Consider the following 14,453-nt stretch of genomic DNA (forward strand, 5'->3'; position numbering starts at 1 on the left):
CATATGATGAAGTCGAAGTATGGGATGAGTCTGATTTTATCGAGCATCGGAGATCAAATTTGTCTACCAACATCTCTCGTGATGATCTGGTCCGGACCAATTTCTCACAAGAAACTATCCTCCGACATTTAAAAACAAGAAAGTTCGCTACTTCGGAAGAGGCAAAACCCACAAACGAAGGGCCTGAAATCTGTGTGGTGTGCCAATGCGAGTACGAAGACGATGAGAGCATTGGACGCCTTCCGTGTGGACATGAATATCATGTCGATTGCATTACGAGGTGGTTGTGTCAAAAAAATGTATGTCCCATCTGCAAAGGCACCGCAATACCAAGAAGGGAAGAAGTAGCTCTTGTATAGAAATCAAGAAGAATCTGCAGCAATTGTACTGAAATTTTGTTCTGTAGTTGTTATTTGTTCTTCAGATGTACTGTGCATAATATTTTTCGGAATTTTATGTAATTAGTCTTCTCTTTTTCACAATTGTGCTTTTATTACTTTTGTCCACTTTGTTACATTGTCGCATATTCAATTAATGGGTGTTTCTTAAACTACCTTTAGAGACGTTGGCAAAAACTAGTTGAGGGAGCGAACAACATTCATGTGATTATCAAGAATATGATCAACATGAGTAATAATAATAGTAGTAGACATGTAAGTCAATGGTTTTTACTTTTTAGGCTAACCATTTTTTTATTTAGATAATAACTATTTCTAGTTTATTGGGCTTGGGTTTTATTTTGTTTTCAGTTTGGGCCTGGGTTTTAGTTTCAATTGGGTATGGATTTTGGATTTTGGTTTGGGCTTGGATTGTGCTGGGTTCAAAGGTGTTTGGATTTCAGTCTGCGTTGTTTACAGATTTGGGTTCGCTTTGGGCTTGGGCTGATGTTATGAATTGGGAAAATTAGACCCAAATACCCTCAAAAAATGAGAATTTTGAAGGACAACTTACAAAAATGCCCATAAAATTAGGGTCTTTTGAAAAATCATATGAGAAGGTTTTTTGAAAGTTAAAAAATACTGTGTAATATTAAAAAGTTACACTATGTCACTTTAAGTTAAATGTCGCTTTGCTATTAAAAAATAACATATAATATCACTTTTATTAAAAAGTTATGTTTGTCCATAAAAAAGTGATAAAAATCTAAAAGATGATTGGAAAAAATGACAAACACTAAAAAAAAAGTAACAAAAATTCAAAAAAAGATGACAAATACTGAAAAAAAGTGACCAAAATTCATAAAAGTGACACAAACTAAAAGAAGTTACATGTATTAAAAAAAGTGATAGAATAAAAAAGTGATAAACACTTTAAAGTGACAGAATTAAGAGCCCGTTTGAGCCACATTATTTGTAGAATGAGAATGAAAAATAGAGCCGTTATGGGCTCCACATAAGATAGAAATTCAAAAATGGTGGATTGATGTGATGAATAACTGTCATATTTTTCATTTTAATGAGGTAAAAATGGGGCTCAAACAGGGCCTAAGAAAAAAGTGATAAAAAATAAAAAATAAAATAAGTGACAAAAACTCAAAAATGACAAAAATTTTTTTTTTAAAAAAGTGACATAAATTTAAAAAAATTAACGAATTTAAAAAAGCGGCACAAATTAAAAAATTACAAAGATTAAAAAATTGACAGAAAATAAAAAAAGTGATGAAATTAAAAAAAAAATGACAAAAATTCAAAAAAAGAAAAAGAAAAAGAAAAAAAGGAATTGACAATTTCTATAAAAAGTGACAAAAGTTCAAAGAAGTGACGTAACAAACTAGTTGATACTTACAAGCACCATTTATCGAGCATCTTCTAAATCAATAATTGCATTGCAGTTGAGATAAAGATGGCATCTAACATGTGAAACAAGCCTAGTGAGTAAATGATAAACATACATGGAACAATATTCTACAATAAGATTAACAACTACTTTCACTGCTGCCTCTCTCTCACAACACTTCTAGAAAATTCATGGACAAAATAACAAAATTCAAATGAAAATACATTCAATATAACACACAATTTCAAAACAGTGGTGTTGGTATAAATGAAATTAAAAGCAATCAATTAAAGCATTTTCAGAAACAAAACCAATTGTATGGGTCAACAAATAATGAAGCTTAGCCATCATGTAAATATGAAGATTATGCAACTGAGGATCCATCAAAGACATCCATCATTTCAAACCAGCAAAACCCAAAAGCTAAATAGTGTACATATACAACACAAACTCAAGCTTCATATACATTTATTGGACATTAAATAAATCACCAAACTAGCAGACATCGAGGGTCACCATAAGCTAGTTTAGTTATAACCTCAATCTAGTGTCCACATCAGAAATCAAAAATAGCCTAAAGATTAGCATCTAAACTACAATTTAAGGTTCAGGCAGAGTTTATACAACAGACTTCAATATGCTGATGTCCAAGCAACTTTCCTAGCATCCACTCTTAATCTGGAAGGTTCATTGGCAGTCGTGGGTGTCAAATCGTCATCCATTCCTTTAATATCAATTTGCTCTATTACAACTTGTGCGACAGACAATGGTCTACCTTCATTACCATCAACAATAGGGACGGAAGCTGCTGGCCCATTGCTCACGCCAATTTTCCTAGGATCTTCAAATGCTGAAAATCATAAATATTACAGAGATATTTGATATCACATCAAATTTAAACTTGTGCTCAAAAAACAAAATATAGTAATGAAATATATGTAGCTGCCAAATTAAGTACCTAAGAAACTACAAGAAATGTTTCACCATTACCTCCCTGTGGTCTCTCCATATGAATAGCTTAAACAATCGAGCTTTACGGTCCTTCAATTGTGGGCAAAATCGATTAGGGGATAGGCTTGACAGAGAATTTGGGATTTCAATTTTGGGGTCGAAATGAAAATGAAATAATGAAGACGAACGGATACAAAGGGAAAACGAAGGAGAAATCGACAAAAATTAGGCCGAAAATGGAGATTTAAAGTCGGATTTTGCTTGAAGAAGAGATCGGCGAAAATTGCCTGGTGGATTTTGCAAGCCAGCGACTTCTACGAATGAGGAATATGGAGGGTTAGGTTTGGGTTTGCTGTAGTTAATCGGGTTGGGTTTTGGTTAAAATTTAGGACGTAATTAATACTTTCTTAAAATGTTTAATTAATTTAAGAGTATTAATCAAAACACTTAGAAAAAAAAGGGTATAGGACTTAATTTCCTCTTTTAATGTTTGATGTGTTAGGGCTGTGATGCCAGATCCAACCCAATACATTAGGCAATGATAATAATGGCATGGCCCGTGTTACTATACTATTGTCCAATAACGTTAACTGAAGAAGCCCAGTGAAACCCGAGCCCATACTTAGTCCAGATAGAAGTATTTGCGACTTTGGTTATTTTACCTTATAACTAAAAGTGCAAGTTACTCTAGACCGTTGGATCAACTGATGCCTCAATCTCTATATGAACTTCTTGTCATTTGGTCTTCATCTTCTCAAGGGTTTTCTAGAGTGTTCTGTTTTCTCATCTTTTCTTTTTTGATCTGAGTAACTCTTTAATTTGTTTAGAGAGTGATTTTCTTTGTGAAATATGGTGAAAGAGTGTATGTGTTTGATGGTAACATTGAGTTCTTCTGGTCCATTGAAGAAGCTGCGCGTTTCTTGTGATCATGACAACTGGTTCCTGGGTGAATCTAGGTTTTCTGTGTTGATACAGAAGGGTACAATATCTCCGTGCCTTTGATCGTAGATATCTTCTTGTGCGGTGGTTTGTTTGATAAAGTGTTGTAAAGAATTCGTCGATCTATTTTTCTGTACGTCTGTTTTGTATAATACAATGATCAAACTTTTTCAAACCAATCCATATTGTATTAATTTTGATCAACGTTCCTTCTTTCAGCATTCTACAAGAATGCTATTGCTCTTACGAATCGGACGTTCTTTAGGTTACTGAGAGACACTCTCACACCATCTAAGTAGCTATTTCCTTAATTTATTCTCATGACGTCGTACTTCCAGGCTCTTGTTTGTGTATATGCCTTTTCTCATGTTATTCGTGCAAATATCCTCATACATTTATCTCAACATTTTCATGTCTCTTACATTCATTTCTTGAACGATTTTTTTTCTTTATCAGCTTCACATTGAATACTATAAGATATAGTTAAATAAGTTAACCTAATGACAATCTGAAAGGAACGAAAACAAAACGAAATGGATGTGCTAATTACAAAAATTAACACATTAGGTCTTTCCTGACTTATTTGTGGCTTCATCTTTTAAGTTTTCTTGTGCTAGAAAATCACTGGAGGTGTACTTCTCTCTTATGTAGGCTCAGTAGATGGTACATTTATCAGATATTGCTGCTGTTAGGAAAAACAAATAACAATAAAAAAAAATGGCAAGATTCTCACGTAGAACAAACAAGAATATAAATTCAAAGGTTAACAAATGCATTTTAAGATATTCTTGTTTCAAAACTCTGACTTAATTCCACAAAAAGTAGCATTTCATTGACATCTAACTAGTTGCACCATGTATAAAGACAACATATAGTCACAAAGAAAGAAAATGGGCATCAAGGAGACAGAAGTCCAATGTAATAATCTGCACAATGGAGAGAGGGGGGGGAAAAGACACTTTTAATTTTTAAGTGAAAACCAAAGAAAGTTGAAAAGAAATTAAGGTTGGAATCAAAGGTAGAAATTAAATACATATTACACAAAAAATACAATAACTTTTGAGAAACTAAACCCAATTGAAAAGCAACTAATCTGTCAAGGGAAAATTTTCTTTTTATAATATCTCTACAACTGAATGTCCAAATAGGTAAAGACCTTAAGGGAAAATATCTTTTAATAACATTTCTTTGATGATATGTATAAAATATGATAACTTGATACATTTGTCATTATCCAGAGAGCACCCCTTTTATGTAATTTTAGCGCAAAATCGCAGAATTTATCGGCAGATCAGAATAAAATGCATTAAAAACTTGAATTAGGTATATGTAAAGTGCAATAAACTCTGAACGTGTAAGCTTTTCTGCGGTATATTATTTGCTAGTAAAAATCTCTGCATCTCATCTTAATTCTTCAATTTGGTCACTTGTTCCGATGTCCAACTTTCTTGTTCAAGAAAATATCTTTCAATTTAAACCTACCGCAAGTGTACGATTCGTTAACAAGTAATAAAGTAAATTTTGAGTCCAACTATCGTTCTCACGGGGATTGACTTAGTTCAATTTTTATTATCGTAACCTGAACCGAAACAAGAATATTATAACATGGTTGTTGTGATAAAATTATAACTAAAGTAAGTTACGTATGCAATTATGAATGCATTAACTGAACTAAATTTAAAGTATGTTAAATGAAAGTTGATGTGTTCTAATAAATGACAAATGCACCAAGATCTCGAATTTTCATGCATTAATTATTTTTAACTTAATTCTACACTTGGACAACACAGTTGAATATTGAAAAATCAATATTCCTATTATATTCAACAGTCTTTGGAATAATGTTAAATATACTTTTATATATGACCTGACTATATTTCTACGACGAATGCGAACATATAAAAATATATGAATTTTTATGAATACTTAAAGATTTACATAAGGCATAGCAGTATATCTATATTCCCATCAGACTTTATGATGATTTATACCATATCGAACCTATTTTCCTTCTTTCGAATGCATAAAATCAGTTATCACATTCACGAAACTACTGTGCACAATAATCTTAGAGAAAAAAATTCATATAGATTATTCAATATCCAAAAATGTGTTTTTGATGTCAAATATGTAAAACTAAAGATTAAAAATTCATATCACATGATTCATCGTTCTCCTAATACAAATAAATCTAGCCTAACATGTTAGAAAGAAGAAAATAAAAAAAATACTGAGAAATCAACATCATCCAATTAAATCTTAAATTAAATCTTTGGGTTTTGGAATCAATCTTCGTGTTTCCTTACCTCCTTCTACGCTCCAAAACCTCTATGAATGTGTTTTAACATGTTATCCCCTACTTATGGATGGCCCAAGGTATTTAAAAAACATCCCAAAATTTGTTTCAATAAGAATTTCAATCACATAAAAAATTTTGCCAAAATTGTAATATGTTATAGCATAGTTCAATGGAACTTGACCCTAAAACTTGTTGAAAATCATCATGCGACCGCATGGAAAAACATACTATGCGACCACATAGTGTTAACAAAATTCAAAAAGCTGTGTTTTAGTCCTCGAACTCTGTTTTCTCGTTTCTTGACTTCTTTTCTCATTTATTCTTCTTCCAATACTTCACATCTTTACTAAATTGGTCCTTGACTCTTTCACATTTTTGTTCATGCTGTCATCTTTTGATTATTTGTACTTTGGTCCCTGAATTTTGATTTTCTTCCATTTTGATCTGTTTTACTTGTTTGTCAATATAATTTTTATAGAATTAAGCTATATTTCAATATATTTATAAAAAATTATCCATATTTTGTGATAAAAATAAGTGTGTAAAATACACTTATCACTTCTATTTTGCAATTTTTCATTGCAATTGTGTTAACTGAACTTTTGGATGTTCCTAACACATAAAACACCGTAAAATATTGAAAAGTACTTAAATAAAGTAAAAACTAGAGAGATTAAAAACTCAAATAAGTGTAACATTTTACACTTATCGAAATGTAATTTTACTTAGTTATTGAAGATTTAGAACTTATAACTTAGTTAGTCCTGATCTCCTACCTAATTTCAGAGAACCATAATTAAAATTCTATTGCCTATAGCCTACATGACAAAAAACAATTATAATAACTTATTTCATATTCAGTGAATTTTGCTTATTTTTGTTAAACTCTCTTGTAATGACTACAAATCTTCATGAACGATGTAGATATTTCATATAAGTGGAGGTCTAAAAATCCTGCGAAGACTTGTAAACAATTTATTACTAAATAATAATAATAAAATAAAAATAAAGTCGATTCGCAAGACATGGTTGCCTTGTCAGCCACCCAATCTTCATACCGTTATCTTTCCCTCCTCGCCATCTCTCTCTCTCTCACACACACACACACACGCACACGCAGTCGCACACTGAGTGGCGATCCAAGAATCGTCATGGCCGCTCAGACGGCCACATTCTATATGTTAACGAAGAACCCATCAGTGTTTTCTCCTCTAACTCCACATTCTCGGCACTCCCTTTTCTCATCTTTGGTTCCCGTAATTCCAAGAAAATTAATCTGCTCATTTCCGTCTCAATTCAATCTCAAGAGCATTTCCACGAGAATTAATAGTTCAAAAGCTACCGAACCTGAAGCTGAACGCAAGATGGGTGTTGAGGTTTACAAGCCCAAATCATATGAAATTCTTGTCTCAGATGCTGCCACTTCTCTTTTCTATGCTCTCAAGGACGGAAAAATCCGCCTCGAAATCGATTTCCCGTGCGTATTTCTTTGCTTATTATTTATTATCAATTTGTATTGCTATGAAATATTACTTTTTAGGTTGAATTTATTGTGATGGTAGTTATACTGTTTCTTAATGATTAATTGGGTAACAGTAAGGCATGTCCCAAGCTTTAAGTACTTTTTTCCTATTTGTAATTTATATTCTGCTTGGGTCGCAAATTAAGTTTCAATATGATCACTATATTGAGTCTAAAAGTTCTTTGGTTCTTTGTGATGTGATGCAAATTCAGGTTCCCATTTTTTCTGAATTTTAAATCAATTTATTTGAAAGTTGCAAGTTTTTTATTGCTATCGTGCATAGTTAATGAATTAGCAAGGTCTTTATGGCTTTCCAAGGTATCACATTTAAGTAACTAGACTAATAAAATGTGTGTTTCCTTGTTACTGATGAGAACAAAATTTATTAGTAGAAAGAGTGAATTGAGAAGCATATTGATTAGTTTTGGACTATTGATTCTCTTCTTTTCAAGTCCAAAGGTATTTGTATATTTTATTAGCTATCTTTTCAAGCGTTGTTTTTTTGTTAAATTGTTTGTTTTGCTGCTACTTTTGCCAAAAGATTGAATAAAATCATTTTTTTTTTTTTTTTTTTTCAAAAATTAACATAAAACATCCTTTGCTTGATATGAAAGCCTACCTTCTTCAGAGATTTTAAGGGTTTTTTTTTTTTTAAATTTTTTTTTTTTGTTCTTCTTTTTCCAAAAAAAAAAATTTTTTTTTTTTTTTTTTTTTTTTTTTGCATCAAGGTAATGTTAATTTTAGTCTACCTTTACATTTTCTATTGTGTTCTACCTGAATTTTATCACTCTTGTGAAGGAGAACATATTTATGCAAAGATATGACCCAACCACCGTAGAGTATGTTGGGCAAAGATCACCCACCCAACCAAACATGCTCTAAGTCGTGCTTCCCTTATTCAGTTAGGTGCCACATCCACTTATTGGTGTATATACTCACCTTTTTTTCTTTCTTTTCTAATATTACTGCACATCCATCATAACATTTTTGTTAGACTCATCTTGTATATACTTTTTTCCTTCAAGTGCCCAACACTGAATGTATAAAGTATAGCTAGTATAATAACATTTACCATATGGAACTTGCTTTTAACTCGATAGGTATTTTTCAATTATCCCCAATCTCTGTGACAATTCTCCATTTCTGTCAACCAGATTTAACAATAACCAAATGTAGTTTTGTGACATGTGATATGATATAAAAAAAAATTTGCTTTCTAATACTACACAAGTATGTCTCAATTGTGAACTGACAGATGAAAATTTATCATCCAGTAGATAGGAACAAGTTTCCAGTGGAACAATTTGCCTATAATTGCCATTAGGGTTGTGTAATGTCAAAAGTTGAAAGAATTGATGGTATTAAGATCTAAGAAGAGTAATAGCTGACATACTTGAAGACATCAATAATTTGGAGTTGGCGAGGTGATTCATATTTCATCTATTTTGAAATAAATAATTAGGCTTCTTGTTTGAAGCCCCAAAATTTTAGAATTCATCATTTTTCATCAAGATTCATGTCAGCTTATGGATGAAATGTCGTTTTCCAATGCATTATTTTCTTTGATAGGTTGATATTTTGAATATATTTTTGCTTAATTTCCTGTACTACCAAACTTCGTTTACTCTCTGCTGGATTCTGAATTTATTCATAAAAGAACAAATTTAGATGTTTTGCCTTTCTTTTAAGTTTTTCTCCAGGGTCTTGAGTCAGTCATCAATTTCTGTTGTGACACCTTCTTTCTTTTTTCATTTTATTGACGCTCTGCTGGTTTGCAATTTGCTATTACCAGTCCGCTGCCTAGCAATATTTCTTCTTACAAGGTATCCTCTTAGCTCTCAAGCACTTGTCTTCCAAGAAATGGCTTTCCACAGATTGGCTTCCTCGTATTTATATTGTGGATTTTCATTTATAGAATTCTTGAAATTTTTTGTATATAGATCTTGTTGGAAAGAATCATTAGGACTTTTTTCATTGCTATCTCTTGATTGATGTTGCATTGTCTTGTTGACCAAAAATTCTTAATCAGATGCTTGATATTTTTGAATATCTAAAAATGTGAAGGGATCGTCTGATGATTTTAGTGATGCCAACATTCAACTTGCCTTGGCTGTAGTTAGAAAGCTAAAAGAGAAACAGGAAACCAGAGCTTGCATAGTAAGAAGATTCTCGCTTCTCATGGATATGGATATGTTTTGGTTTTGAGGAGCAATATCTGAGAAACATTATTTTTTTAGGTATTTCCCGACAAGCCAGAAAAGCGCAGGGCCTCAGATCTTTTTAAATCAGCTCTTGACTCGGTAACTAGATGACATTCCTGATTTTCATGTTGTCTTGTTGCTTTTCTCAGCCATTTAGTATCAAGAAATTCTCCGGTGAGCACTTGCTGAGAAGCACTAATTTTAGACGAGTCATCTTACTTAAGCCGTGTGATAAATTGGCAACTAATGTGAAGGGCAAATATCTTGATGAAAAATTTGAGTCACGTATCATGAGAAGTATCATGAAATTCTGTGTTGAATGTAAACATTTCCGCATGAAATACTAATCTGGACATATGTTATTTTAATATTGTCTTTAGTAGCTCTTTTGAGATCCTATGCAATTTTATATTAAGCCCTTGTTTGAGCCCCTTTTTTATCAGAATGAATAGTGTTTTGTTGGAGAATGTATGATTAGAAAATGAGAAAAGTTTTGGGTTTACGTGTAAAATTATTTTATGGGAGAATATGTGGTAGAAAATGAGTTTTGAAAAAATGAATTTTTGGAAAAATGGAGGCCAAACATAGGCTAAAACGAGATAGTAACAGTTTTTCTCACTCTTTTGTAATTAGGAAGATTGAACAAAGTTATTTCATGCATTTTAGACAGTATTTAGGTGTTCAAAAACTTGGGTTTCACATTGAGAATGGAAAAGAATGATTGAATTTTTTTCTTGGTGATTTCGAGAACCAAGTGAAGTAAGTTGCTTGTCTCTACATAGAAGCTTTATTTTGAAGTTCAATTCTTTGATAATACTTTTCAAATATATTGAGACAAAGCTTATTGAAGATTTAACTTCCAATGGTATATGATGTCGGATTGACGTGGGCTTTGTTGGTCCTCTATACCCAACTAGGCAGTCCTTTTCTTATCAGGCATTTTGTTTAATTCTCATGAACCCTAGGTGGGCTGGAGATAGATAATAGCCATAGATAGACTGACATTGATAGTATTGGTGCCTACATGGTTTAGGTCTACTTGGTCCAAACTTATTGTTCTTTCAACTTAAGGAGAGTCAATACATCACAGTAGCTGGAAGTTCATATTGTTAAACTATTATTATTAATTTTTTTGTCAGATTGATGGTATAACTGTTGGATCCTTGGATGATGTTCCCAGTGGTCCAGTCACAACATTTTTCAAATCCATAAGAGACACTTTGGATTTTGATTTCGAGGATGAAAATGAAGGTTGGTTGTATAAATTTAATTCTTTCTTGCTGCCCATCATGATAAGCATAGCATATTTTAATGCTATCTTTCTGCCTATCATGGTACATAGAAATAGACACTAGAGTTCTTGCACCATCATATTTTCACTCAATTTAGTACTGGAACTACGTTGCATAATTGCACATTAATATTGAAATGTTTTCATTTGGTATAATATAATCTTTAGTGTTCAGTGCCTAGATGCTTTGGACTTAACTACTCATTCTCTCTCTTCTAATGCAGCTCGTTGGCAATCTGACAAGCCACCATCACTCTACATATTCATCAATTGCAGCACTCGTGATCTGTCTAATGTCGAGAAGTATATGGTACGCTATTTGCTTTTACCCCTTTGGCTTATTCTACAACCTTGCATGCCTTATTTCTAATCCTTAAATGCAATTGAATATCAAAACTATGTTTTCGAAGTAAATTACCAGAATTAACTTTTTGTTTCTTAATTTTAGATCAGACTCTTAGTCTGCTACTTAATTTTTGAATAGAACGTGAATTAACTTGTTAAATGAAACATTTATTTTGTTGAGTGTCTGTTATCTTCGTTTTCCTCTTTCTCCTTTTGTTGTCTACATTTTGCGGCTTCCCACCCCATTTTCTCTTGGATCCACTATCAAAATCGTATGTGGCTGATTTTTACTGCCTTCTCGGGTCCTCATTTGGATTTTATTTGGGAAACAAAATAAACGAACTGAACTACTGATTGGAAATGGAATGCAATATCATGTTTTATATTTTTTCTTCCTAAATTAATGTAATAACCATCCGGAGTTCTGAATCAGTGCTATCATCTATGGAGAAGTTATCTTGAATTATTAAGAGCAGGAAAATTGTTTCCTAATCTTTCGCCCTGCCCACCACTCTGGTTCTTCTCTTTGATCATTTCCCCGCTTCTCAAGGAGGGGACTTTCTCTCCCAACCAAGGGTAGAAGTAAGCAAACTACTCCTCTCTGCTCAACCATTCTTGCTCAAGCTGGGGAGCAATCCCAGTTCGGTAATTAGCTAAGGAAACTACAATCCTTCGCCTTTTTATATTTCAAATCTGGAACAAACCGGAGGAGAAGATTGACCCATTTGGTGACTTTCGCAGTCGCCCTCACTAAACCAACTTTAATCTGAACTATGATTCCAACAGTCTTTCTTCAGAGTTCTACTGAACAGGTTGATCCTTTCCTCCCCTGTTTGTTTTAGTAACTTATCCTAAGGTCTTCTCACCAAGAGTCCCCGGTGACGACAGAGGAAGCAACCCGCCTGCTGTGGTAGGGTTAGGTTGGGTCTTCTTTGCAAAACCTCCTGAAACACTCTGATGGAAAAGGTTTAAAAGAACCCTAAAATCTCTTCGTAAAGTAGTTCGGCGTAGCAAGTTACAAAGAGGAATAAACCTAAAGTAAGATGGCTTGTTGTGGTTGTTAAGGATTTAGTTTCTATACATCTCCAGGTAGATCTAACGAAAGAATGAAGCGGAGTGATGAAAAAGGATCAATGTAGCTGACAATAAGTCGACACAAAGTAATGGTAATAAGGCTTCATAGATAATGATGATTCTTTATCTTATTAATGGTGTTTCTGGATAATGCAGGAAAAATTTGCATCTTCCACACCTTGTCTTCTCTTTAACTTGGAACTTGACACACTACGGTATGCAGAAGCTATTTGTGAATTATGATGGATTATCAAGCTCCATATTGATGTTTCTATGCAATACCTTTGACAAACATTAATCAAAATGTGCAGAGCTGATCTGGGTCTTTTGGGTTTCCCGCCCAAAGATTTACATTTTCGTTTTCTTTCTCAATTTATTCCAGTCTTTTACATACGAACAAGAGATTACTCAAAGGTACTGTCCTGATGATCACAATTTTATGAGCATTTCCTTTTATCTTATCTTGACATTTTATCTAGAATACTAAATATTTTGTACTGAAAAAGACAGTTGCAGTGGCACCTTATCTGGTGAATTACAGTGGAGCATTATTTCGTCAATACCCGGGTGACTAATAGTTCTGTTTAGTTGTTTTTTTCCTCTTTCCAGCTATCTATTTTCTTCAATTTTTTCATTTCCAGTTCACTCTTAACTCTTTTAGGTGTTGGAGAGGACTCAAATATAAATACTATGAGCATGTTTGACTAAGCTTAAAAAGTAAATTTATATACAACTAAGAAAGTTTTAAAATCAATAATTTTTTTGATTGCTTAAATCTGTAAATGAGTTATGTTACTTCGACACTAAGGGTCAAGTTCTTTCAAAATAAGTAACTTCTTTTACATACTTAAAAGTAATCTAACCCAACATGTTTGGAACAATGATTTTTACATTGCTTAGCCAAACATGGTCTATATCTTGTCTGAAAATGTACCTGAATGAAGAAAAAGGTAGATAGTAACGATGATTCAGTTTTAATTCATTTAACTTCGATAATCATATAATAAACCCTTTGCAATTGCTTCTTCAGGGCCTTGGCAGGTGATGTTAAAGCAAACAGATGGTTCTTATGCTTGCGTAGCAGAGAGCACAAATCGTTTCACTCTGGGTGAAGTAAATATGCATCTGATCCTGTCAACTGCACTTTTTTGGTGACTTCATATACGTGATAACCAAACCTTATGAACTTTGCTTTTATTTGGCATGGTAGACTAAAGAAGAACTATTGAGGGTCCTAGGATTGCAGGAGGAACAAGGAAGCTCACTCGAGTTCCTTCGAAGAGGTTACAAGGTTTTCCTTTCTTCCTCCCTCACTCCCTAGTGTTCAAATCAGATTTTTCGTGTTTTCTGTTTCTTGTTATCCTTTATTGTGTTTCAAATTGGTCGCTGAAGTTCGCTTTTTGTTTCAAGGTAGAGGTCAGAAATTCCAATGGAAAAACTAACCGATCTTAACCAAGTGACCAAACTCAAAACAAAAAAAGGTCCAGTTTGGAACAAAATAAAATTTGAGTTAGCAAGATGAGACTTTTCTACGAGTGCCTAATTGTGCTTTTTACAGCATCATAATTGGCTGTTGCAGTTTCTTTCAATAATCTGCATAATGACGCCGTTTGAAAGTTTTTAGCTTGGTTACATAGCACGTAACAAGTAAATTTGATATTACAGACGGCCACTTGGTGGGAAGAAGATGTTGATACAGAGTTATCTTCTGCATGGCGTAGTTGAATGGCTGAAGCAGCTGCAATCTGAAACCTTAACTACTACATCAATGTTCATTGTTGACTGAAGAGAATCCATCAGTACTGATCTGAAATCGTCTTCTAATGGGTATTTGACAGCTTCAGCCGAAACAAAGAGGAACACTGTAAGACTCAAATTTCAAATTAATCTAGATTGTTACAAAGTTTATTTTATTCATAACATGGCGGAATTGTAATGAATTTAAAATTTCCTAAGCAAATAACTGGATTTTAGTAATTTTTATATGTATATTTTAATTATGACAAAACTGTCTAGGGAGTTGAATATGATAAGATTTTATTTTACTTTACAAAG

General features: G+C 33.0%; 1 protein-coding gene across 2 annotated transcripts; it reads left to right on the plus strand.

Annotated features, from left to right (window-relative positions):
- The first annotated feature begins 6,974 nt into the window (after positions 1 to 6,974).
- On the plus strand, positions 6,975 to 14,408 carry LOC111401911 (protein LOW PSII ACCUMULATION 3, chloroplastic). Of its 2 annotated transcripts, none has more exons than XM_023029887.1 (12): positions 6,975 to 7,442; positions 9,280 to 9,310; positions 9,552 to 9,644; positions 9,725 to 9,787; positions 10,828 to 10,939; positions 11,204 to 11,289; positions 12,555 to 12,613; positions 12,710 to 12,812; positions 12,905 to 12,965; positions 13,429 to 13,511; positions 13,609 to 13,689; positions 14,064 to 14,408. In XM_023029887.1, the coding sequence occupies exons 1-12, from the start codon at positions 6,991 to 6,993 to the stop codon at positions 14,121 to 14,123; spliced, it is 1,284 nt and encodes a 427-aa protein (XP_022885655.1). In that variant the 5' UTR covers positions 6,975 to 6,990; the 3' UTR covers positions 14,124 to 14,408. The 2 variants fall into 2 exon arrangements, with proteins under 2 accessions (XP_022885655.1, XP_022885656.1); XM_023029888.1 differs by having other exon boundaries at positions 13,609 to 13,681; positions 14,064 to 14,375.
- The last annotated feature ends 45 nt before the right edge of the window (positions 14,409 to 14,453 follow it).

The sequence above is a fragment of the Olea europaea genome, chromosome 10, assembly GCF_002742605.1.
Source record: "Olea europaea var. sylvestris chromosome 10, O_europaea_v1, whole genome shotgun sequence".
In the NCBI taxonomy this organism is placed as follows: Eukaryota; Viridiplantae; Streptophyta; class Magnoliopsida; order Lamiales; family Oleaceae; genus Olea; species Olea europaea.